This window comes from Haliotis cracherodii, unplaced genomic scaffold (genome assembly GCF_022045235.1).
Source record: "Haliotis cracherodii isolate W230 unplaced genomic scaffold, xgHalCrac1.p SCAF_10, whole genome shotgun sequence".
NCBI lineage: Eukaryota > Metazoa > Mollusca > Gastropoda > Lepetellida > Haliotidae > Haliotis > Haliotis cracherodii.
Window position 1 is genome coordinate 51,864,840 of NW_027266265.1, and position 26,135 is coordinate 51,890,974.

General features: G+C 41.7%; 1 protein-coding gene across 1 annotated transcript in view; it reads right to left on the reverse strand.

The window, feature by feature from the left end:
* The window catches only part of LOC139454514 (WD repeat-containing protein 97-like), a 62,607-nt gene that overhangs the window by 23,298 nt on the left and 13,174 nt on the right, over positions 1 to 26,135 (reverse strand). Inside the window, exons 11-21 of the mRNA XM_071236269.1 lie at positions 18,390 to 18,607; positions 17,006 to 17,078; positions 15,640 to 15,822; positions 10,069 to 10,207; positions 8,610 to 8,716; positions 7,476 to 7,623; positions 6,310 to 6,385; positions 5,629 to 5,781; positions 3,360 to 3,432; positions 2,809 to 3,041; positions 1,970 to 2,200 (exon numbers count right to left, since the gene is read on the reverse strand). Coding sequence (XP_071092370.1) covers positions 1,970 to 2,200; positions 2,809 to 3,041; positions 3,360 to 3,432; positions 5,629 to 5,781; positions 6,310 to 6,385; positions 7,476 to 7,623; positions 8,610 to 8,716; positions 10,069 to 10,207; positions 15,640 to 15,822; positions 17,006 to 17,078; positions 18,390 to 18,607 — 1,634 coding nt within the window. The remainder of the gene's footprint in view (positions 1 to 1,969; positions 2,201 to 2,808; positions 3,042 to 3,359; positions 3,433 to 5,628; positions 5,782 to 6,309; positions 6,386 to 7,475; positions 7,624 to 8,609; positions 8,717 to 10,068; positions 10,208 to 15,639; positions 15,823 to 17,005; positions 17,079 to 18,389; positions 18,608 to 26,135) is intronic.

Sequence of the window (26,135 nt, forward strand, 5' to 3'; positions counted from 1 at the left end):
GCCGATGTAACGTGACATATAAATTTACTCACAGACAATATATTTTTCGTGAGAGTGAAGCACAATTTTATTAAAGTTTTATTAACAATTTCATAAACTATAATAATATTAATATTAAAATTCATCATCACTTGCCAAGTTTATGAAAATGTCCCCATTTGGGAGATGTCACATATAAACAAGGATTCGAACTAAATTTGATCGTCTTTGACGCTGAGGTTTATCCCCACTTTGCCAGCAAACTGCAGAAGATTAACAGTGAGTGAGTGAGCATCGTTTCTATGTTTATACAAGAAAAGATGTCATGCCAAAAACGCTCACAGTAGTTAGTGAGTAAACTCACGACCTGTCATGACCTGGTTGAGTGACTTCCTCCAATCAACATGGAAGGATTACCCACAGAGAAAGAAAGGATTAAAGTCACCCATAAATCTTCTCCTAACGTAGTACTCCAACTTCTAAATGCCTCTCAAAGAAGGATTAAAATCCTAAAGATATCCTATCTACGTGGTATAGGTACTCACAACCTCTAATAATAAACTGTTACGTTTAGTATCCCCAGCAATACTCACAATGGCCATTGGGCAAATGTAAAAATCACAAACCCTAACGAGATTCTGTCAACATGGTCACACCCGGTGATTGTGAAGATCTCAAATTCTATCAACTGTCAGACAGCATGGCTGTTCATATTCATTTCCAACATCCTCTTATAATTAGTATAAAAGTGTCCCACACAAAACCTTCTTTTATTTATTCTTTCAAAATGCAACACAGAAAGTGGGGTGTGGGGAAATGGGACATATTCCTACGTGAAATAATGAGACATTAGTAGTGGTGACGGCTATATCATAATTGTACTGTCTAAAGCATAAATTTGGCGAACGAAAAACGTTATATTTGCAATCAAATGGAATGACTCGTGTGGGCAAATGAATATGTTCGTAATCCACAAACAATCATTTTATTAATGGCGAACATTTACCAACCCGCGACAATCGTGTCAACACGGGGGTTCCCCTAGCAATAAACTCGCATCTAAATTCACTACTGTTATACTGTCGGCTAGCCACAATGGCTAGACTGGACCCTAGTGGAATGGTTCATGCCATAAAAGTCTAGCAACCGAACACTAATTAAGATGGGCCGACCTTGTATTTACGGTCTGGAGAGCACAGCTCAATGGCCGCTCATTAACTCAAATTTCACATCTCACTGTTTTGTTTTATCTCACTATTCATTTGATAAATTTGTCAACTTCAACTGGAACCCGGTCCCGTGTTACACGCGTGGCACACGTGTGTGCAACGGGTTGCACACGCGACGCACACCCGTTGCACACCCGTGTCCAACGGGTGCTCACCCCGTGTGCAACCCGTTGAGCACCCGTGTCACATGCGTGTTACACGCGTTCTCAACGCGTGTTAGGGGAATGAACTTTTAGGCAGTAGTGTACCATGCTACCCATTACTGCCACCTTTCTAAAGTTCAGAAGAGTCCATCATATCCAGTCATGGTTGATTGTGTAACCAATAAAATCTTTGCCCAAGTGAAAAATTTAAAAAGCTATAGTGTTTGTGAGTGTTAGTGTGAATGTTTGTGTGACTTGTAATACATTTTGCAAACCCCCTCACCCATCCCTTTTTATGTAACATTTTTACATGGGCCCCTCCTCCTATAATAAATACCCCCACTTCCCCTTTGGCAGTGTCATTTTTTCATGGCCCCTATCAAAAAAGTCTTAACACATGCCATGAGAAAAGTGTACAGAGCAGTGATAGAAACTAACAGTTTTTGTCCACTAGTCCTATAATGATAACATATAGGAAAAACCTTAGAAAGGGCAAACTTCTACTAGTCCTTAAGGACACCTTAACTATGGGGCACTTTGGCAAAGACTATAGGACTAGTGCCAATTTCTAACACTACAGAGGTGTATCGGTGAACATACCGGTTGGGTATCACCTACCTTAGGAGAAGGGGTCCGTGTCATGATGCTCTGCATCTTGGACATGAGAGATGATGACTTGACCGATGTACGACGAGACCCCGCCCCACCTGGCGCAGGACTGGTTGGTGTTCCTAGTCCATCCTCATCTTCATCATCATCATCACCCCAGTCAAACACTCTCACAGTATCGACATCCTCACCAGTAGCAAATGTGACTGACTTCATTTCTCCCAAGGATGGGTCGTCGTTCTGTGGTACAATTAAGGCCTTGATTGTAACATCTCAGATATTGTGCTGCTAATTTGCAATAGATTTGCCATGTCTTTTGGGGTAGACTTCTACTCCTTTGTGAATAGGGATAACAACAAAATATCACAGATGTCCAACTTCTTCTTATATCTATTCAACATTTTGGTACAGATGCTTGTGTCATTATGAGGTGAGGTGAAATGGGGTTAAACGTCGCATCCAAGATTATTGCACTTATATAGCAAAGTGCATGCATGTGTGTGTGGCTGCTTGTACTAGTCCGGACTGATGCCGATTTTTTAGTGCCAGCCCACTGAGATACCATGCTGCAGTTTAACATGAATATCCCAATCAGACATAGAATACTTGCTCCGAGCCGACCAGTCCTTGGTTTAGCCCCTTAATGCCGAGCGCCAGGCAGGGTAACAACAAGTACCATCTTTTAACGTCTTTTGGTATGAGGCGTGAGGGGATCGAACCCTGGACCTACCGCTCTCCGGGCGGACGCTCTACCACTAGACCATGGAGGCCGTCATACCTTTGTGAAGCAGGTCAGCTCTGTTTCCCTATTTACTACAGGTTGTAAACTGTCACAGACAGGCACCTACCTCGTTCAACTGGTTGATCTCAGCCAGCTGGTCCGCTGTGAGAGAGGGGGGTGCATATGTGCCCTGTCTCTCCATGTCGACCGGGCGGGGCGGGGGCCACAGCAGCTTCACCAGCACCGAGTTGGGGATGAAGCCGCCGTGGTTGATGGGGTAGGCTGGCTTCAGGGGCTTGGCTGGTGTGGAGGGACGAGGAGGGAAGAACCCGGCAGGCTCTTTAACTCCATGGAACTCCTCTGTGGAAAGAGAAACAGGGCTGTTAGTGCTACATGTTTTGATGTTGTTTTGCTTGTTGTTTAACCCTGCATAAAATCCATTTGTATGATGGTGGCCTGTAAATAAGAGTCTGAACCAGACAATCATGTGATTGTTATATTATAGGGGCGCGATAACATGCTGTCAACCTCACCCATTAAATCGATTCTTAACATAGGTTGCGGGTACCTATTCTAACCTACAATCCCCACAGGGTGTAAATGTTTTAAGATAATATTTTCATCAATATGTCACAGAGTATTGTTACATTATAACATGGCAACTAGCAGCATACATACCTTTTGCAGGTCCATCTGTCCCGTCCAGTCTCCGCTTGACCGTGTCCTCAGGGAAGGGATCATCGTCCGGCAACTGTGATTTGAATGAGAGAACGAATGGGTTGAGTGTTACTCTTGTTTAGGAATATTCCAGCAATATCACAGCAAGGGACACCAGAAATGGGCTTCATACATAGTATCAATATGGGGAATTGCACCCAGACCTTTGTCCAAATGAGTGAATGCTTTAACCACTGGGATACCCTAATGGCCCTGTCTATGTGGAGGGCTTTACAAAGAACGATAAACTGGACACCGTTGTGTCGAAGTTGAAAGGTCCTACATAAATACTTTGAGTTAACCAAGGTTTGACATAACAGAAATGATAAATAAAGAAGGAATACACAGGGACCAATCTTTAATTTTGAGACAAATGTAAGTTCGACACATCTAAGTTCAACACAACAGTGTTCGACAGTACTTAAACATTTGTTATGTGAATACATAAGGATGTCCTTTGTTCCCACACTAACAGAAAGATGAATTGAGAGAGTTTAAGCTACAGAGAGAGTCAGTGAGTGAATTGTACTTACTGCTGCATTGAACAAAGTGTCAGTGATATCACGGTGTGTCATGTAAGTGTTTAAAGGAAATCCAAAGTGACAGAATGAAGATATTTACAATGACTACAGAAGTGCTTACAGATCATAGATAATAATCTAGGCAGATCTACTAATCAGTGGGTGAGGGCAGCTTAGGGCCCAGTCACGCATTCAGGATGTGTATTGCCATCCTTGATAGGACCATTCACGATTAAACTTTGCTAAAAGTCTGATCAAGATCCTGTAATTCGTGGCGGGAAATTCACAATAAGATATTGTTCAGGAAGCATCCCGATTCAGCCGTTTCCAGCCAAATTCGTCCTGATTCTCCCGTTCTCAATCCGAATCTGATCCGATTTGTGTCTTCCGCATGGTAAAAAACGACCGAATCTGTCCCGACAGCATCCTGATTTTCCCGAAAGCGATCCAACAGAGATCCGACAGTGACCGGACAGTGAACCGACAAAGACGGTTTGCATTCAGCAAGATTTGGACACAATCTGGACTCAATCGACCAAAAATTGCAATGAACAATTCATGCCTGTTCATCACGACAGTGTCCCGATCCACAGGACACCGTCCAGACAACACAGGACATTGTTACGATTTTGATCCGATACAGCAGAATCTGTCACGACATAGTCACGATTGTAATCCGACTAGACAAAATCGGCTGAGTTTCCGAATGATACATGACACGCCATGCTGTCGGGAGTGCTTGACCGACCTCTCTGGACCTTTCCCGATCTGTAGGATTCTGTTATGAACGCATATGACTGCGTTCAGACAACGATAGGATATTCCAGATAATTGAGGATAGTAATCCAACTTTTTCACTTTTCGTGTCATAGAGCTGTCTGATCTCAAATGGGAGCCATAATTGGCACTGTGTGAACCTGGCCTTAGGGAAGCATCATCACAACCCCATGTTTTATGCATTACTTTCTCTGTAACCCAACTAAGGTGAGGTGAAATGGGTTTGAACATCAGGTTCAAGATTATGGCACTTATATATCTATGTTTGTTTGTGTTTTTCTCCCCACACGACCAGTCCTTGTTTCATCCCCTTATTGCCAATTGCCAGGCAGGGTAACAACAAATACCATCATTTAAGGTCCTTTGGCTAGAAACGATTGGGGATCTTACCACTGACCTCCACTCTCCAGGCAGGGGCTCTACCACTAGACCACGGAGGTGGTCGTCTTTAAGAGAAGTAAATCATTTCTGTGAAGCCCTGAATGTAAGAGTATGCTTATTATGCGTATGTCTAATTAGTATTCTGAATCAAACCTTCTAATTTCTGCCGAAGTCATAAAAGTGAGTGAGTGAGTATGGTTTTACGCTGCTTTTAGCAATATTCCAGCAGTATCACGGCGAGGGACATCAGAAATGGGCTTCACACATTGTATCCATGTCGGGAATGGAACCTGGGTCTTCGGCGTGACGAGCGAACACTTTAACCCCTAACTTCTTTGATAGGCATTTTAGAAGTTGGAGTACTAAGTAAGGATAAGAATTTATGGAGGAACAACTTCTTTATTGTAATAAAGAAGTTGTTCATCCATAAATTCTTATCCTTACTTTAACCCCTAGGCTACCCGACCGCCCCCAAGTCCTAAAAGAACTTCAACAATACTGTGGCTCTACCAGTGCTGGATGACTGTAAAGGGTATCCCGACATCACTCACCTTGATCTTGGGCTTGTCATAGAACATCTTCATGTAGTTGAGGAAGGCTTCCGACTTGGTCTCCTTGGTGGCCATGGGCTTCATCTTGGCCTTCAGCTCACCATCACGGATACGCAGCAGCTCCTTCTCCCGAGCCTCAAGCTCCGAGAACGCCTGGTGCAGAGCAGACAACATTCATAATAATAATGATGATGATGGTGTAGAGGTAGTAATGGTGATGATGATTGCTCGATCAGGGAAGTTGGCTTCACATTCTTCGAATAAATTCTTAAATTTAAATTCTAAATTCGAAAATCATTCCGAAATATTTCAGTTTTCTTTTAGTGACTTCTGCACTGTATATTTCCTTATTACAGCCTGGAACCCTTTTGATTTGTTAAGATCTTAGACGTTCACAACTTTGGTGAAACCCACAAGCATGGGTATGGTGCTGACAAACCTAGAAACATTATCAGGAGAATCTGCTGTATGATCAAAGGGTTCTGGCACCGCCTAAGGGACGCAACTCTACACACTGAATAGCAGACCCTTGGACGACTGGGCCACCTGAAGGATCGACACCTTTCATGATGATGATGATGATGATGGCCTGGTAGTACATGATTCTGTCTCTAGCACCCTAACCACCAGGTTACCCCTATGTGTCATTCATTCATGTTTACTTCTAGGTGTGGAACAAACCTCCTTCTTCACAAGCTTCTCCTTAACCGCTTCCTGTTCTTCCTCCTCGGACAGAAGGTCAACAAAATGCTCAAACCTGAAAAATATGGGATATATCATGGCCTTGACCTTCAATCCTTACCCAGCATTAGAAATTGGCACTCGTCCTGCAGTCCTTGCCAAACTGCCCAATAGTTAACGTATCTTAAGGTCAAGTAGAAATTGGCCGTTTCTAAGGGTTTTGCTATATATTACCATTGTAAGGACGAGTGGACTGAAACTGTTAGTTTCTACCGCTGCTTACCAAATCAATCTGTCAGCACAAGCTGGTGAGTGAATGTTGTTTTATGCTTGGTCAACTAAACAACGGCGGCCTGTAGATATCTGAGACATGACTACGGAACCTGGTGGTTGATAGCATGATGCACAAACAACCAGGTTATCCTTCGTTAACCACCAATTTTCATCTTAATCGGCACTTGCAGCAAATATGGAGTATTGGGGACCTATTCTGCCCTGGAATCCATGTAGATCAATCAGTACATGAAGAAATAAATATTGCTCCTATCAGATACTGAGTTTACAAAAAATAAGAAACTAGCAAAAGAGGAATATTAAAAACACTTCTTTGTCATCCTTGGTGTTGTAAGAAAAGATCATAATATGAATTGAGTTGTAAGGTTGCCATAGCTGGAATAACAATCAGCCATTAAACTTGTAAGAGTTGTGTCCCTTGAATAACAATCCATATCAGAAAAGGAAACAAGGAAAAAGATGCATTGACCCAACCAACCATCCGCTACCACGGACAGTCCGATACTGAGATGAAATAACATAAAATGAGTTTCCTGGGGCCTAAATACCATAATCGCTTCCCTGCAATAAACAGCAGACCTGTGAAGATCTGGGGTTGAATAGGTCTTCATCAACCCATGCTTGCCGTAATAGGCAACTAGGCTGGTCGCAAGAGGCGACTAATGTGATCTGGTCAGGCTCGCCGACTTGGGTGATGCATGTCATCATATTGCGTAGATAGATGCTCACGATGTCAGTCACTGGAATGTCTGGTCCAAATTGATTATTTACAGACTGCTGTTATATAGATGGAATATTACTGAGTCTGGCGTTAAACAACAAACAAACAAACAAATCAATAAACAGCAGGAACAACAACAGTGACTGCTCACTTGAAGGAGGATTTGGAGTTCTTCAGTCTCTTCACGTCCTGTTTGCTGAGCATGTTGAGGAGGTTGTCGTCATAGGCTACCGGCTCCTCACTCGGCTCCACCTCAAACTTCATCGACACCATGCGGAACTTGTAGGCTCGTGGTAGATCTTAAAATACATAATTACTACTTTGATTAAATTATGTACACATATACAAGGTTTGGTTCAAGGCATCACTAGCAATAATCTTGCACAATCTTCAGCAAACATCTATGAGTCTTTTCTTGCTGAACTTAACAAAATTTCGTTCATATCAAAGTGGATGACGCAAGAATGCAGTCAAGACAATGCTTTATGTAACACAGCCCTACAGCCCATGTGAATCATTACATTATTCAACAAAGTCTGAAAGTCTGGCATATGTTCATGATGGCAGGTCTGAGATACGAACAAGTGTCAATAATGTTGTTCTTTTGTTATAAAACAATTACAAAACAATAAAGCCGAAGTGAAAATGTGGCTGAAGACATGTTTATAGGGACAGTATGTCGACGGTTGTGTGTTTTAAAATCACACATGAAATAATTTCTGAAATAATTCAATTCTCAAACCAAAACAATAGAGCTCCGCACATTGAAGATGACAACGCAGCTCTGCACAGAGTAAACTGGCTTCAGTCATTTTTTTATTGGATGCAAAATGTGTTTTTCTTATGGATAAGTGACAAAATACTAATTGAGAGCTTGATTAAATTAGAAGCCAGTGTTTATCAAAGCCTAAACATGCCTCAGTCTTATGAGTGAGTGAGTATGGTTTTACGCCGCTTTTAGCAATATTCCAGCAATATCACAGCAGGCGACACCAGAAATGGGCTTCACATTGTACCCATGTCGGGAATCGAATCTGGGTCTTTGGCGTGATGAGCGAACGCTTTAACCACTAGCTAGCTACCCGACCACACCCTCAGTCTTATGAAGCCAATCACAAACAAGAGGAGAGTCTGGTAAGCTGACAAGCTTAAATCCTGCGGAGCAAAACATTTTCTCGCGGAAAAAGGCGAACAGAACCGAATAAGCTCATGGCTATCGGCTATTGTTTACAAACATAGCTTCAGAAGAGTCGATGTCCTGTTCCTTGAGTGAGGGCTGACTTACATCTGTCATATGGTATTTTGAAGAGATGATCCCCCGTCCCAAGCAGTAGGTCTCCTTTATGGCTGCAGAACCCTATACTCAGTGGCATTGTGTTAAGCCGCAACAACCTGTAAAATTCCATTGGTAACTGATATACATAAGCTTCAGTGAGTGAGTGAGTGAGTTTGGTTTTAACGCCGCTTTTAACAGTATTCCAGTTATATCGCGGCGTGTCAGCTTAATGTGGGAGGAAAGCCCGAAGTGATGCAGGTCTAAGACGTTTACCACTTCGGTGAAACCCACGAGCACGGGTATGGTGCTGACAAACCTAGAAACTTAATCGGGACGAACCGGGATTCGAACCCACAATCATGGGTTTCTGGCATGCCCAAGGGACGCAACTCTGCACAGCGAATCGCGGCACCTTAGACGACTGGGCCACCCGTGCCCCCCTAAGCTTCAGTGAAGAACATCAAGCGAAATATGCATGTACTGTTGCGTTGATCATCTAACCCATTCAATCCACCTCGGTTAAACCGCTGATTGTCTATAACGCTCATCAATTATCTGGACCCCAAAGGTAGCATTGTAGCGAGGGATCACTGTAGTTAAAGAACAAACACCTTTTTCATATTTGTAGTGAGTGAGTGAGTTGTGTTTAACGCCGCTTTTAACAGTATTCCAGTTATATCGCGGCGTGTGAGCTTAATGTGGGAGGAAAGCCCGAAGTGATGCTGGTCTCAGACGTTTATCACTTTGGTGAAACCCAAGAGCACGGGCATGGTGCTGACAAACCTAGAAACATAATCAGGGCGAACCGGGATTCGAACCCACAATCATAGGTTTCTGGCGTGTCCACGAGACGCAATTCAAACTGTGCACACACACAGAAACAGTTTCATTTCATATGCTCTTGATAATTGTTTAGCTACTGAGTATGTACTCATCTGTAATCTTCCAATTGGGTTTTCCAATTTCCTTTGTGTATTCAATATTATTTTATACCTTTTGGACCAGTATATTGGTTACTGGTATGTCAGTATTGTCAATACTTGACAGAATTTGTACACAATACATTCCCCCATCACCCTTGAATACATAAAACCGCAGTAGTGGTGTGCATCTTAGATGAGGAAAGTTTTGACCTCACCTGGTGAGAGTTTTGACCTCGTCTAATGAGAGTTTTGACCTTGTCTTATGAAAATTTTGACCTCACCTTATGAAAGATTTGACCTCACCTGGTGAGAGTTTTGACCTCACCTTATGAAAGATTTGACCTCACCTGGTGAAAGATTTGACCTCACCATATGAAAGATTTGACCTCACCTGATGAAAGATTTGACCTCACCTTATGAAAGATTTGACCTCACCTGGTGAAAGATTTGACCTCACCTGGTGAGAGTTTTGACCTCACCGTATGAAAGATTTGACCTCACCTGGTGAGAGTTTTGACCTCACCTTAAGAAAGTTTTGATCTCACCTGATGAGAGTATTGGTTTCATTCCAGATTCGGACAGTACCATCCATGCTGCAGGTAGCGAACAGTTTCATCCGTGGACAGGAGGTCATCCCTGTGATCAGGTCAAGGTGGTCATCATCTGGCTTGTGGTCAAACCGATCTAAATATGGCAAGAACAGTGATGTGATAGAGGCACATCATCCCATGATACCATACTGAGTGTTGATATAGAGACATGATCATACTTAGTGTTGATAGAATGACACAATACCATTCTTAGTGTTGATATAGGGACATGATACCATACTTAGTGTTGATATAGGGACATCCTACTATACTTTGTGTTGATTTATGGACTTGATCATACTAAGTGTTGATATAGGGACATGATACCTTACTTAGTGTTGATATAGGGACATGATACCTTACTTAGTGTTGATATAGGTACATGATGATACTTAGTGTTGATTTATGGACTTGATCATACTAAGTGTTGATATAGGGACATGATACCATACTTAGTGTTGATATAGGGACATGATACCTTACTTAGTGTTGATATAGGGACATGATACCTTATTTAGTGTTGATATAGGGGCATGATACCATACTTAGTATTGATTTATCGATGTGATCATACTTAGTGTTGCTAAAGGGACACAATACCATACTTAGTGTTGATATAGGGACATGATACCATACTTAGTGTTGATATAGGGACACCCTACTATACTTAGTGTTGATTTATGGACTTGATCATACATAGTGTTGAAATAGGGACATGATACCATACCTAGCATTGATAAAGGGGCATGATACCATACTCAGTGTTGATTTATGGACTTGATCATACTTAGTGTTGATATAGGGACATAATGATACTCAGTGTTGATATAGGGACATAATGATACTTTGTGTTGATATAGTGACATAATGAAACTTAGTGTTGATATAGGGACATGATCATACTTAGTGTTGATATAGGGACATGATCATACTTAGTGTTGATATAGGGACATAATGATACTTAGTGTTGATATAGGGACATAATGATACTTAGTGTTGATATTGGGACATAATGATACTTAGTGTTGATATAGGGACATAATGATACTTAGTGTTGATATAGAGACATAATGATACTTAGTGTTGATATAGGGACACGATACCATATCTATGTTGATATAGGGACATGATCATACTTAGTGTTGATTTATAGACTTGATCACACTTCGTGTTCACATACAGACACAAAACCAACTGTAGCAGAAGAATTTATAAGGGAATGTCTGGGTAACTACAGTCACATGATAATAAATTATTCTGAACTGAAATATTCAAGGAAAATGTCCAAATATTGAAACTTAATGTGCACTACTTTGGAACTATTTCATGAAGGGTAAGAATACATTTTTCTGAATAATTCTCTTTGGAGATAACATGACGGTGCTGAAAACATATTAAGTGAAATGGTAAACACTCTGCCTGTTTACTGTAAACAGTAAACATGTTTACCTTCTGTTACTGATTCAACATCATGCTTAATGTGTGAGTGAAAGTGCACAATCCAGCAACTGAGCCAAGTAAGTGAATGAGTGAGTGAGTGAATGTCAGTGAGGGCAAGAATCAGGGCATGGCCAGAGGTGTGTTATATGAACATATACAGACCACTGGGGGAGGGAGTACAACAGTTATTTTGTAACAAAGTATCGATAACATCAGTATGGTTGTCATGATAACAAATTACTTTGGAAACTAGAGAAGGCCATGACAACTTGACAAGCACTTCAGGAATATCAGTGCTTATGTTGCACAAATAGGAAAAATATGAAATCTAGAGTTCTGTCCCTTTTCCTCGATATACAAACATTAGCATAACTAATGCCCTAGATTTCATAGAAAAGCCAACATTTCGTACACATATAGAAATAAAACAACCAAAGTTCCCAATCTCATTAAACTCAGACCTAGTTCTCGCTACCACTAAACCAATATCTGAGGACATCCCATTGCAGGTCATGTCAGAACGACCTTTCATAAAGTATGACAAGACCAATGAAAAACTAACAAGAAGTCAACATTAGCCAATCAGAAAGCAGTTTTTTCAGGCTATATGACACTAGTTTCAAACTGGTGACTTCCATTCCAGATTAAACTTAAAAGATATGTTGACAAAGTTATCGGATCAATATTTGAAAACTGAACAAAAGAACATTCAAGAATGTCTAATAAATGACCTAGATTGTATGGCAGTACTTCCCACAGGCTATGTAAAGTGTTTTTGTTCAAATGTTTACCCCATATTGAAGCAAGAGATAGATGATGATTTTGACAGATTCAGTCTACAGCCCGTAACTGTTGTTCAGAATACCCTGTGTTAACCTTTTCGGGTTGCATAATTTGAAAACACATTTCTACTGTCACTTTCCTGCTCTGGAAAGCGACGCTCTGATTGGTTGGATTAAAGGTCGTTATGGCGTGACCCATAATAGTAAGTCGTCAAATATTTGTTTAGTGATAGAGAGAACTAAGATGTTATTTTAATGAGATTGTAGATCGTGTAGTATGAAGCTGACGTTTATTCCCTCGTTTATTATTCAATTCCCCTCATCCGACTGTGGCAAAAGAAATATGTGATACAACCAATTGAAAATTCTACCATGAATTGGGAAATTACTCGATTCTGATTGGTCAATCAGAGGCTATTATATCACAATAAACCCACTCTGATTTAAACAGCTGCAGAAGCAAATATTCATAGAATAGTACTTTTTTCAGTCATTGTCGGTAGGCATATCTAAATAATCATATCTACAATTACAGGTTACAAAATGCAAAGTTGGGGTGACTACAATATTCAGAGGATGTGTGGCAATACATTTCGTGCAGAAAACATGATAGAAATCTTTAAAGAAAGTGTATTTTAATTTTTAGGGACAACAGAGAGCTTAGAATTTGGCGCTTCTCTATTTACGACTGTGACATCATATCTTTTGCGTAACAATAAGCGACATGATGTCATAATGGTGATGTGCGGTTTAGAATGAAAGCTTGTGAAGTATGCTTAGTTTTCTTTAGGCGTGCCCACCTCATGTGGTGTTTAACCCCGCTTAATTAAACATTTGAAACCTCACGCTACACGTTCGGTTCCAAATTCAATTAAGTGCGGTTAAATCTACAGGTGACCTAGCTCTACATTGAAAACACAGTAAGTTTATCTCCTAAATAATGGCCACATGTTAGCAACAAGTACATGTCCAAATCAGACACGGTCAAGCATGCAACAAACTGCAATAACGTATTACCCAGAATGCATGATATACACATTACACATTTACCAAGATTATCCAGGAGTAGTGCCATGATGGCGCCATGGTCCCTGTCCTTGAATGGCAGACTGAATGTAAGTGCTCAACAGGTCACATAACAACAGGATTAGTTGGAGTGAGTGAGTGAGTGAGTGAGTATGGTTTTACGCCCGCTTTTAGCAATATTCCAGCAATATCATGGCGGGGGACACCAGATATGGGCTTCACACATTGTACCCATGTCGGGAATCGAACCCGGGTCTTGGGCGTGACGAGCAAACGCTTTAACCACTAGGCTTAAAACGCTTTAACCACCCGACCGCCCTGGATTAGTTAGAGTTGAGACATTTTATGTCAACTCACGTGTGCATGTCAACCATGTTAAAGGACAAATTCACTCTGTTAGTCATCAAACAATTCCTCACTGAAAGCATCCATTTTGTCCGACTCAGTTGATGCAAATACTAGAGAGAACATAATACATAATAAGGAGATAAGCAATATAATGAGAAATGAAGACACAATAAAAACATCAGAGGCTTCTGTCACTAATTATGTGTGCATGACTACCTTTATGTACATACACGAACATAGCATAGACAAGGTCAAGGTCTGTTGATAATTAATATTTTTAATAATGTGACCAGAACATGTTCATATACAATGTCATGGCCAGAGAATATCCAGTCTTGATCATCTATCAAAACAGGTTACATTGGGTGTCAAAGGCAAAATACCATAAAAGTAATATGAAGTGATGACAGTTTGGTCTCTCTGACTACCAGGAAGTGATGTAGGCTCAAAGTTTGTTTGTTTGTTGTTTAACGCTGCACTCAGCAATATTCCGGCTATATGACAGCCTTCTGTAAATAATCCAGTCTGAACCTGACAGTCCAGTGATTGATATCATGAGCATCGATCCACATAATTAGGAAAGGATGACATGCATCTACCAAGTCAGCCTGTCTGACAACCCAATTGCACTAATTGTCTCTTATGATCTCGCTTGTCGCCTTTAAGGCAAGCATGGGTTGCTGAAGACCTATTCTAGCACAAATCTTCACGAGTCAGAGGCTCAAAGAGTCGGTATGGACAAATAATGACAGAGCTCCAGATAAGCTGCGTATCTGCACAAAATACGCAGCAGAAATGCAGAAAAATGCAGTAAAATCAAATCAAATACGCAACGAACATTACAGATACGCTACAAAAATAAAACTTGTGCGTATCATCAAAATATTGTGAAGTAACCCTGCGTATTCGATTAGCAAATCAGCAACTTATTTTGAAATTATAAACGGGCATTTCGTCAACCTTGCCAAACTCCACGATGACAGTTACATCATGATCATTTGCCATCACACTTTCTTGTGGAAGTATTGTGGTATTTTTGAGTCCTATAAGGCTCTCGAACCCACACAACACCAGTTTGCAGGGACTAGATGAATAGTGTTTTTAAATAATTAACTTAAATACCCACATGTGTAAAAACTAGTGGGTAACAGAAATTTGAATACCCAAATAGAATTACTGACACCCAATGATTTTAAAATGCATGGGTAAAATACCCACAACACCAAAAGCTTATCTGGAGCTCTGTAATGACGAATGTATGATAACCAAAACTAGTGGCAAATGACAAAGAAAGATTTCATAATTGTTGCTGCCATCCGCTGTCTCCAGAGTGGCATAAAGCCTACAGAAACTGGTCTCCGATATTGTCACTAAGATACATGTATAGCAGGTTTGACACAGTGGAACCTCCTTAATCCAAATGAACAAGGTTCTATATACTTCAGCATGATAAAATGACACTGTGACACACTTATGCTACAATAAAAAACAATATTCAACAATAAAAAAGCCTCTGGTAGGAGAGGTTTCCATAACATGGTCGAGAGTTATGAAGTTCAGATTAACATCTACATAGATCTACATTAACATCCTTACAAACTAGTTTAACATTCAAAACGTCCAGGCTTGGCATAAAATAAATCATGCCACACAAAAGCTAAACTTTCAACAATAACAAAAGCTTTTGAGTGAGTGAGTTTTATTTTATGTCGCTTTTAGCAAAATTTCAGCAATATCACGGCAGGGGACACCAGAAATGGTTTTCACACATTGCACCCATGTAGGGAATCGAACTTGGGTCTTCGGCGTGATGAACGAACGCAACGCTTTAACCACTAGGCTACCTGAGCGCCCCAGGAGGCTTTTGAAGATCCAGGATAACCCGGTTGTTAAATTAATTATGCATGTGACAGACTGATGAAGACCCTACCTTTATCTTTGAGGTTATAGAGGACGGTGCTGAAGGTGGCGCTGGAGGGGTCCTGGAAGGCCACACAGAGCCGGGTCTTGATGGTGGTCATGAAGGAGGGTGTGTGGGCGCAGTAGAAGGACATGAGGGGGGTCAGCGCCTCCTCAGCAAACGGGTACAGTCGCCACACCTTGATCACGTTATCTGCAACACACAAAAACACATCAGCCCTGAACAATGTATGAAATAGGCATGAAGGTCGAGGTGACCTTGTAACTCAGCAGTTACAAACTGAAGATTTTGGTGATTCCCTGAGCCCTGAGCAAACTTTGATTGCCCAATCTAAATGAAGGAGGTGAGGTGAGGTGAGGTAAGGTGAGGTGAGGTGAGGTGAGGTGAAACTGGGTTTAACGTCACATCCAAGATTATTGCACTAATATAGCGACTGCATGTACGTGTGTGTGTTTGTGTGGCTGCTTGTACTAGTCCGGACTGATGCCGATTTATAGTGCTAGCTCACTGAGATACCATGCTGCAGTTTAACATGAATATATACCCCACTCAGACACAGTATACTGACTCTGAACCGACCAGTCCTTGTTTTAGCCCCTTAATGCCGAGCGCCAGACAGGGTAACAACAAGTACCATCTTTTAACGTCTTTAGGTATGATGCTGCTGGGGATCGAACCCCGGACCTTCCTCTCTCCGGGCGGACGCTCTACCACTAGACCACAGAGGCGGTCCTAAATGAAGGATGTGTGAGCCAATCAGATGTCCGTGTTCTAATATCCTATTTGTATAGGAGAAAACTCGCCTCCATGGTTTTGGTTTTCCTGACTCTCGAGTGTTTACATTTTCAACCAAACTTGGGATGAGGTCTTACTTGGAAAAAAGTAAACACTCCCAAGAGGTTATTACGAGAAAGGAAAAGACCTACAATACAATTGGGAAAAGTTGCAGAAAGTTTATAAGCTACTCTCCTATGCCACCAGTCTGTGTGAAGATTTAACAAACCCTCCCTAGGAGGTCACATCTGCAGCTGGTGGACCGTCTAATTAAAACCATTCAGCTTCAACATGTTCCAGGCCTTAAAATTCCTGTTATGTTACCTTACCAGCACATCTATTTTTTGCATCTCCATAATGAAGTTAAACAGCCAGATTTAAATGTAAATAATAAAGGCTGCACTGTAATATTGGGAATATTATATGCACCCTGTGCTTTCTGAGTGTGTGGCATTTGCACCCAATATGGAGTACCAACAAGGAATATTGTGTGTGTTTTCTTCAGTAAATATTGAAACTTCTGAATCCAGGTGGTAAAGAAATTAAGCCGAATCATGAGGTGAGATCGAAGATGCCACCTCAGCTTGACCTGTGTACCTACCCATGCCTGCTGATATGACCTGGTCTGCCCTGGAGTTGGCGATCATGTTGAGGACACCCTTGCTGCCATGTGCCTGTCACAGAAACATGTTCCTGTCAATAACTATTGTCATCATGAATTTGGCAATAGCATCCCACTGACTTAGCATAGGGAAATATTTCCTATCAGGTTCACATAACCATATTTGATGTATTTACCATCCTGCACGGACACCAAGAATGATTTATGTGAGGTTTACCTAAATACAAATATACAATCCTGTCCTGCTTAAAGACCAATATTCATCCCCAATTCTGCATCAAACGTCAGTGAAAATGGAATTAAACATTTCCCAATTCATACTGTTATAGTTATAACTTATGTTGTGGCTATGTAGAGGTGACTTATATTTCCCTGACAACAGAACCAATACAGAGGAAGAGGATTAAATGCTCAGTTTTACATTAATGCATGGAAGGCAATGTTAAAATTCAATATGAAAACAAATCCAAATTTGTCCCACTTTGCCGGCCAAGGGCACCTAATTTTGAACCCTTGAAAAATCTCTGAAGTTTTTACTGAAAGAACTGTAGAGAGTATTTAACAAAGACTGCTGTGTTGTGTCTGCCTGATGGTGCTCTCCAGGTACAGTGGAATGGTACATCTACCAGTATGATAAGTGTTTTAGTTTATAGTTGCAAGGTGCTAAATACATCAAATATATTAAAAAAACCATGGTCTGACATGCTTTTCACTTTCTTAAAATATTTTCTTGGTCAATATGCTAAGATTCAGGACCAAAATAGAAACTCGAGCAACGCTTTTGAGTTATATATACTACTCTACTTTTGTTAGGGATATTTATATATTTCCATGATACACAAAAATGATTCTCATAACATGTAAAGCGTATATATACATATAAAGACATATCTGATTATCCCTATCAAAAGTTGAGTAGTATACTATCAAAATAAGCATAACTTCTCTGATACAAATTATTCTGATACAAATTATTCTGCAACACATGTGACCGACCATGAGATAAGGGACCTTATGGGTGAAAAATCACATTTTGACTTTTCATTATAGTTAAAAACAACTGCATCTTCGGAACACAGAAATACAATTCACAAGCTTCAATTTATATTTATTACAGAGAAATCACACATAGTGATCTTCACTGAAGTAAGATAATGTCAAACTTCTTTATGACATCATAGCACATTTGTATCCTAGCACACATAAGCTTCCGTTTCTCCTGATGAGTCACAGATGGTCAAATATTGGCCTGGCCATGACAAATAAGGGAATACATTACAACCAGTCCTTCTTCCAAGACTCTGTAAATATAAAGCAGAAGACATGAGACATCCATGTGTGTAACACAAGACACAAGACTCACCTCGACCTTGAAGTCCACGGCCCCAGTCTCCCAGTTGAACACGCAGATGTAGCCGTCCCTGCGGCCACCCAGCAGAAGAGTCCGGTTCCGGCTCTGTTTGGCGGGGGCTAGGTTTGCTATGCTACGAGTGGCCACGCCCTTCTTCATAAGCGCCCAGATATCATGTCTAGCCGTGGAGTCCACCACATACTCATACACCAGCAGATAGTTACATACATCTGCAGACCACCACAAGGAGACTCGTCATCAACATTAATCAAGGGACAAAAGGTTTTTAAAGGTTGGCTTACAGATTCACACCCTATTCATATTATATAAGCGAAAAATATATAAATTGAATTTTCGGTCCCCTTTAATGTAAAGTGATTTCGCCACCACACAGGTACATGTACTTACAATACAGGGTGCCATTATACAAAGCTATCTTAGCGCTAAGGTGATCGTAACTCCCATACTTTAACATGGGCTTATGATCATCGAAGCGCTAAGGTTCTTTGTACAATGGCACCCAGGTTAATACTGCAAGTCAGATGAAATATGATTGCTCATGAGATGACCTTACATCGCTAATATTGCAACATAATGAGATACATTTTCTATGTAACAAAAACATATCTGAAATGGCTTTTATTTCTTTGCTTAATAACTACCCACCAGGATGTTTCCAAAAGAATTCATAAGCCAAGAAATAATAACCAGAGACCATATACCGATGGTATACTGGTCAGTATATGGTTTCAGTAAAAACACTGGGAAATAAGGAGTTTTGGGGTTTGATCTAGGTTCCAGCAGAACGTGATTACTGGAGTCCTTCCACATTACTCCATCTACTCTGTTTCCTGCCATATATACCTTCCTCCATCTACTCTGTTTCCTGCCATATATACCTTCCTCCATCTACTCTGTTTCCTGCCATATATACCTTCCTCTATCTACTGTTTCCTGCCATATATACCTTCCTCCATCTACTCTGTTTCCTGCCATATATACCTTCCTCCATCTACTCTGTGTCCTGCCATATATACCTTCCTCCATCTACTCTGTTTCCTGCCATATATACCTTCCTCCATCTACTCTGTTTCCTGCCATATATACCTTCCTCTATCTACTGTTTCCTGCCATATATACCTTCCTCCATCTACTCTGTTTCCTGCCATATATACCTTCCTCCATCTACCCTGTGTCCTGCCATATATACCTTCCTCCATCTACCCTGTGTCCTGCCATATATACCTCCCTTCATCTACTCTGTTTCCTGCCATATATACCTTCCTCCATCTACCCTGTGTCCTGCCATATATACCTTCCTCCATCTACTCTGTGTCCTGCCATACATACTTTCCTCCATCTACTCTGTGTCCTGCCATATATACCTTCCTCCATCTACTCTGTTTCCTGCCATATATACCTTCCTCCATCTACCCTGTGTCCTGCCATATATACCTTCCTCCATCTACCCTGTGTCCTGCCATATATACCTTCCTCCATCTACCCTGTGTCCTGCCATATATACCTTCCTCCATCTACCCTGTGTCCTGCCATATATACCTTCCTCCATCTACTCTGTGTCCTGCCATACATACTTTCCTCCATCTACTCTGTGTCCTGCCATATATACCTTCCTCCATCTACTCTGTTTCCTGCCATACATACCTTCCTCCATCTACTCTGTTTCCTGCCATATATACCTTCCTCCATCTACTAATGTTTCCTGCCATATATACCTTCCTCCATCTACTCTGTGTCCTGCCATACATACTTTCCTCCATCTACTCTGTGTCCTGCCATATATACCTTCCTCCATCTACCCTGTGTCCTGCCATATATACCTTCCTCCATCTACTCTGTTTCCTGCCATATATACCTTCCTTCATCTACTCTGTTTCCTGCCATATATACCTTCCTCCATCTACTGTTTCCTGCCATATATACCTTCCTTCATCTACCCTGTGTCCTGCCATACATACCTTCCTCTATCTACTGTTTCCTGCCATATATACCTTCCTCCATCTACCCTGTGCCCTGCCACATATGCCTTCCCCATCTACCCTGTCTCCTCCCATAAATACCTTCCTCCATCTACCCTGTCTCCTCCCATAAATACCTTCCTCCATCAACTGTGTCCGGCCATAAAATATACCTTCCTCCATCTACCCTCTGTCCTGTCATAGATACCTTCCCCCATCTACCCTCTGTCCTGTCATATATACCTTCCTCCATCTACCCTGTGTCCTGCCATATATGCCTTCCTCCATCTACCCTGACTGTGTCCTGCCATATATACCTTCCCCCATCTACCCTGACTGTGTCCTGCCATATATACCTTCCTCCATCTACCCTAAATGTGTCCTGCCATATATACATTCCCCCATCTACCCTGACTGTCTCCTCCCATATATACCTTCCACCATCTACCCTGACTGTCTCCTCCCATATATACCTTCCTCCATCTACCCTGACTATGTCCTGCCATATATACATTCCCCCATCTACCCTGACTATGTCCGGCCATATATACCTTCCTCCATCTACCCTCTGTCCTGTCATCTAGACCTTCCTCCATCTACCCTGTGTCCTGCCATATATACCTTCCCCCATCTACTCTGACTGTCTCCTCCCATATATGCATTCCCCCATCTACCCTGACTGTGTCCTGCCATATATGCATTCCCCAATCTACCCTGGCTGTCTCCTCCCATATATACTTTCCCCATCTACCCTGACTGTCTCCTCCTATATATACCTTCCCCATGTACCCTGACTGTGTCCTGCCATATATACATTCCCCATCTACCCTGACTGTCTCCTCCCATATATACTTTCCCCATCTACCCTGACTGTGTCCTGTCATATATACCTTCCCCCATCTACCCTGACTGTCTCCTCCCATATATACCTTCCCCATGTACCCTGACTGTGTCCTGCCATATATACATTCCCCCATCTACCCTGACTATGTCCTGCCATATATACCTTCCTCCATCTACCCTGACTGTGTCCTCACATATATACCTTCCCCATCTACTCTGACTGTGTCCTGCCATATATACCCTCCTCCATCTACCCTCACTGTCTCCTGCCATATATACATTCCCCATCTACTCTGACTGTGTCCTGCCATATATACCTTCCCCCATCTATCCTGACTGTCTCCTCCCATAATTACCTTTCTCCATCTATCCTGTGTCTGGCCATATATACATTCCCCCATCTACCCTGACTGTGTCCTGCCATATATACCTTCCACCATCTACCCTGACTGTGTCCTCCCATATATACCTTCCCCCAATCTACCCTGACTGTGTCCTGCCATATATACATTCCCCCATCTACCCTGACTGTTTCCTCCCATATATACCTTCCTCCATCTATCCTGAGTCCTCCCATATATACCTTCCCCCATGTACCCCGACTGTCTCCTCACATATATACATTCCCCCATCTACCCTGACTGTGTCCTGCCATATATACCTTCCCCCATCTACCCTGACTGTTTCCTCACATATATACCTTCCACCATCTACCCTGACTGTTTCCTGCCATATATACATTCCCCCATCTACCCTGACTGTGTCCTGCCATATATACCTTCCTCCATCTACCCTGACTGTCTCCTCCCATATATACCTTCCCCTATCTACCCTGACTGTCTCCTGCCATATATACCTTCCTCCATCTACCCTGACTGTGTCCTGCCATATATACCTTCCTCCATCTACCCTGACTGTGTCCTGCCATATATACCTTCCTCCATCTACCCTGACTGTGTCCTGCCATATATACCTTCCTCCATCTACCCTGACTGTGTCCTGCCATATATACCTTCCTCCATCTACCCTGACTGTGTCCTGCCATATATACCTTCCTCCATCTACCCTGACTGTGTCCTGCCATATATACCTTCCTCCATCTACCCTGACTGTGTCCTGCCATATATACATTCCTCCATCTACCCTGACTGTGTCTGGCCATATATACATTCCCCCATCTACCCTGACTGTGTCCTCCCATATATACATTCCCCCATGTACCCTGACTGTGTCCTCACATATATACCTTCCCCCAATCTACCCTGACTGTGTCCTGCCATATATACCTTCCCCCATCTACCCTGACTGTGTCCTCCCATATATACATTCCCCCATGTACCCTGACTGTCTCCTCCCATATATGCATTCCCCCATCTACCCTGACTGTGTCCTGTCATATATACCTTCCCCCATCTACCCTGACTGTCTCCTCCCACATATACATTCCCCCATCTACTCTGACTGTGTCCTGCCATATATACCTTCTCCCATCTACAAGTTAATCATTGTTAACTTGATAATCAATGATCTACCTGCTATCAGTATTAGCAACTGACATATGTTTGTGCATGTCATATTTATGTGATATTTCTTTTCAATTCTTAGTGCTTATTTAACTGGTATAATTCCTACTGTCATAAGTGTTTTCCAGGAATATGTCTGATCACAGAACACAATGTCCCTGACAGCAGAGGATAATGAAACGTATAGTCATCCATCCCTACAGTTCTGTAAGAAAACTGTAATCAATAAGACTTGAATTCACAGTAATAACTCCCACGAAATGTGACACTCTCCAAGGTAGGTTCAAACTGAAACAACAATTGTTCCATCTTCTTCTAATCCATTGTTCTTTAATAATCCAGTGTGGGGAATAAGAACAGTGAACAAACATATTGAAATAAATGGTGAAAAGACGACTATGCCAATATGGGTACAAGTAATGATGCAACTCTACATACACAAGTACTTCACGGCAAGCAAACACAAACAGCACACTGCATGAGTAGTTATTCACAAAGTTGCAGGGGTATAAGTGACATTATAAGGGTTGGTGTTTGGGTGTTAACTGTGGACATGCTTAGTGGTGGTGAGACCGCCTCCGTGGTCCTGTGGTAGAGCGTCCGCCCGGAGAGCGGAAGGTCCAGGGTTCGATCCCGGGCCGCGTCATACAAAAAGACGTTAAAAGATTGTACTTGTTGTTACCCTGTCTGGCGCTCGGCATTAAAGGGCTAAAACAAGGACTGGTCGGCTCGGAGTCAGTATACTGTGTCTGAGTGGGGTATCCATGTTAAACTGCGGCATGGTATCTCAGTGAGCTAGCACTATAAATCGGCATCAGTCCGGACTAGTACAAGCAGCCACACACACACATACACGTGCATGCACGTCGCTATATAAGTGCAATAATCTTGGACGCGACGTTAAACCCAATTTCACCTCACCTCACCTTAGTGGTGGTGAGTAGCAACATGTTATTTGACGTCACAGGCACAAAAATACAGCTGTATCCTGGCGGTACAAACCTGGATCTGACAAACCAATGGTTGATGCCATAATAATAAATGAGGACAAGTTTTTGTTTTGTTTCTTGTTGACTTTCCAACCCCTGCACTCGATCTTTTTGTACTAAAGGTTTATAGACATACCAAGAGCAGGTAACTTTAGCCATACCTCAGTGACATTGTCACAAATATTTTTATCACTTGTGATCTCTATCTTGTACACTGCAAACTCATTCCTACCCCAACTCACAAAATACATTGAAACCAAATAATTTAATAAAAGATATTGATAATCTTTAGTAATATGCTGAAATTTCCTGATTACTACGGGGAAATGAAATAACTGTGTTTGATATATACCTACTGCATGGCAGATTTTCATCGAACGCAAAGTAGTGCTACCTAGTGTTTAAATTTGAGAATAGACACAAATATTCTGCTTTATGAGACTCATGGCATGCAAAACAGTATGTCTATTTGAATCATTTTAACCAATTCAGTTTTATCCCACATAGGATGCATATAGTATAGTGTATAAAGTAATATGTATATGCCATATCCATGTAGATTTTATTGGGTTTAGTTTCACACGTGTTTATATGTAACGTATTTGCCATAATAAACACCCTGGGTGCTTAGAAAGTTGCCAAAGGGAGATTTTATTAAAACCATATAGAGCAAGCTAAATCAAGTGGTAGTGAACACAATTATTTCAAACATTGATAAAACTAAATCGTTTTGATAATAGTTGCTACGTAAAGAAATATGCATTCTACGCTGCTGTTTTCTATTGAATATGTAATATACACAACTAAATATGGACTCTTAATTTTGGTCATAGTAAGGGTCACTTATTGGTCCAGAAGATAGTTGTGGGCACTTATTACAGCAGAGCGTATAATTATGGCAAATACAGTACTGTATGTTTATTTGCTGTTGATACAGAGGTTACCATATATACCCTAAAACAGCATAACTGACATCCCAGAAAGGCCCAGGTAAATCCCCATGTATTCTCTAAATGACAAGAATACTTACATCAACCATGTGCTATTGGCATTTCTCTATCTACTGTCTAATACCACACGAGTCCCCTGATACCACTAGCATCTACTGATTGCACCTCCTCAATAGGGCAGTGAAGGGATCGTCTCAACATCTGTCTCAGTTACAAAACTCAAAACAAATCTTTGCATTTGATACAGAAGTGTCATGGCTGCTGGATGATGACAAGCAACAGCTAAACAAAACCATCAGGTGGATCGGTCATATATACATGGGTGGCCAGAGTGAGTCACCGGGGAGTGAGTGAGTGAGTGAGTGAGTTGGGTTTTACGCCACTTTTAACAGTATTCCAGTTATATCGCGGCGTGTCAGCTTAATGTGGGAGGAAAGCCCGAAGTGATGCAGGTCTAAGACGTTTACCACTTCGGTGAAACCCACGAGCACGGGTATGGTGCTGACAAACCTAGAAACATAATCGGGGCGAACCGGGATTCGAACCCACAATCATAGGTTTCTGGCATGCCCAAGGGACGCAACTCTGCACAGCGAATCGCGGCGCCTTAGACGACTGGGCCACCCGTGCCCCCCGAGTCACCGGGGAGGGTATGGTCATCGCAAACAACATAACCTAGGGGGTGGGGGTGGGGGTCAGGGATTGCATTGGCAGATCCAGAGGCTGATGCAGGGATGTCTCTTTTTCAGACACTTTACATGTTGCCATACTTGCGTGGCCAGGTCACTTTGTGTGTTGGGTATTATGGGCACCCCCCATATTTCAAAATCCTGGACTCGCCTCTGGGTAGGGGGGTCAGGGTTGGGGGTTGGGTGGGCGTCAAAAAATGTTTTGGAAACTTTGAACATTGTGAAGGCAGTTCCATATAATAAATTTGGGGTAATTCTGAAAACTTTTGAGAATCATTATATTTATTCCTTATACCATATCTTTATTCTATTATAATACGCTGGGATACCCTGAAAAAATTGGACAAAATATATCTTCCATCTGATCCAATACTGATAAATCTAATGAAGCTATATTCACGTGGATGAAAAATTCTGTTGAAAGTCCTTGATAAAGGACAAGGAGATTGACATCATAATCAAACTGACAATCTAGTATGCATTATTCTGTTAATATATTAAAACAAAAAAAGAAAACAAGTTCTCATTATTAAATAATAAGTAGGGAAAAAAACTAGAGAAAAACTAATAAAGATAGAGAAACATCTCCAAACTGCCATGACTTTGAACCAAATGCAATACAGAGTTTTGTGTGTGAGACGTGAGACGGCCCCTGATTGGCTAGTTCCTATACACGCCTCCAGGCACACATGACTGCCCCCTGGTGTACAGGTATGTGAACATCAACTAGCACGGTGTCTGGACGCCATGAAGTGGTGCAACGTTACTCCCACCGCAAACATCAT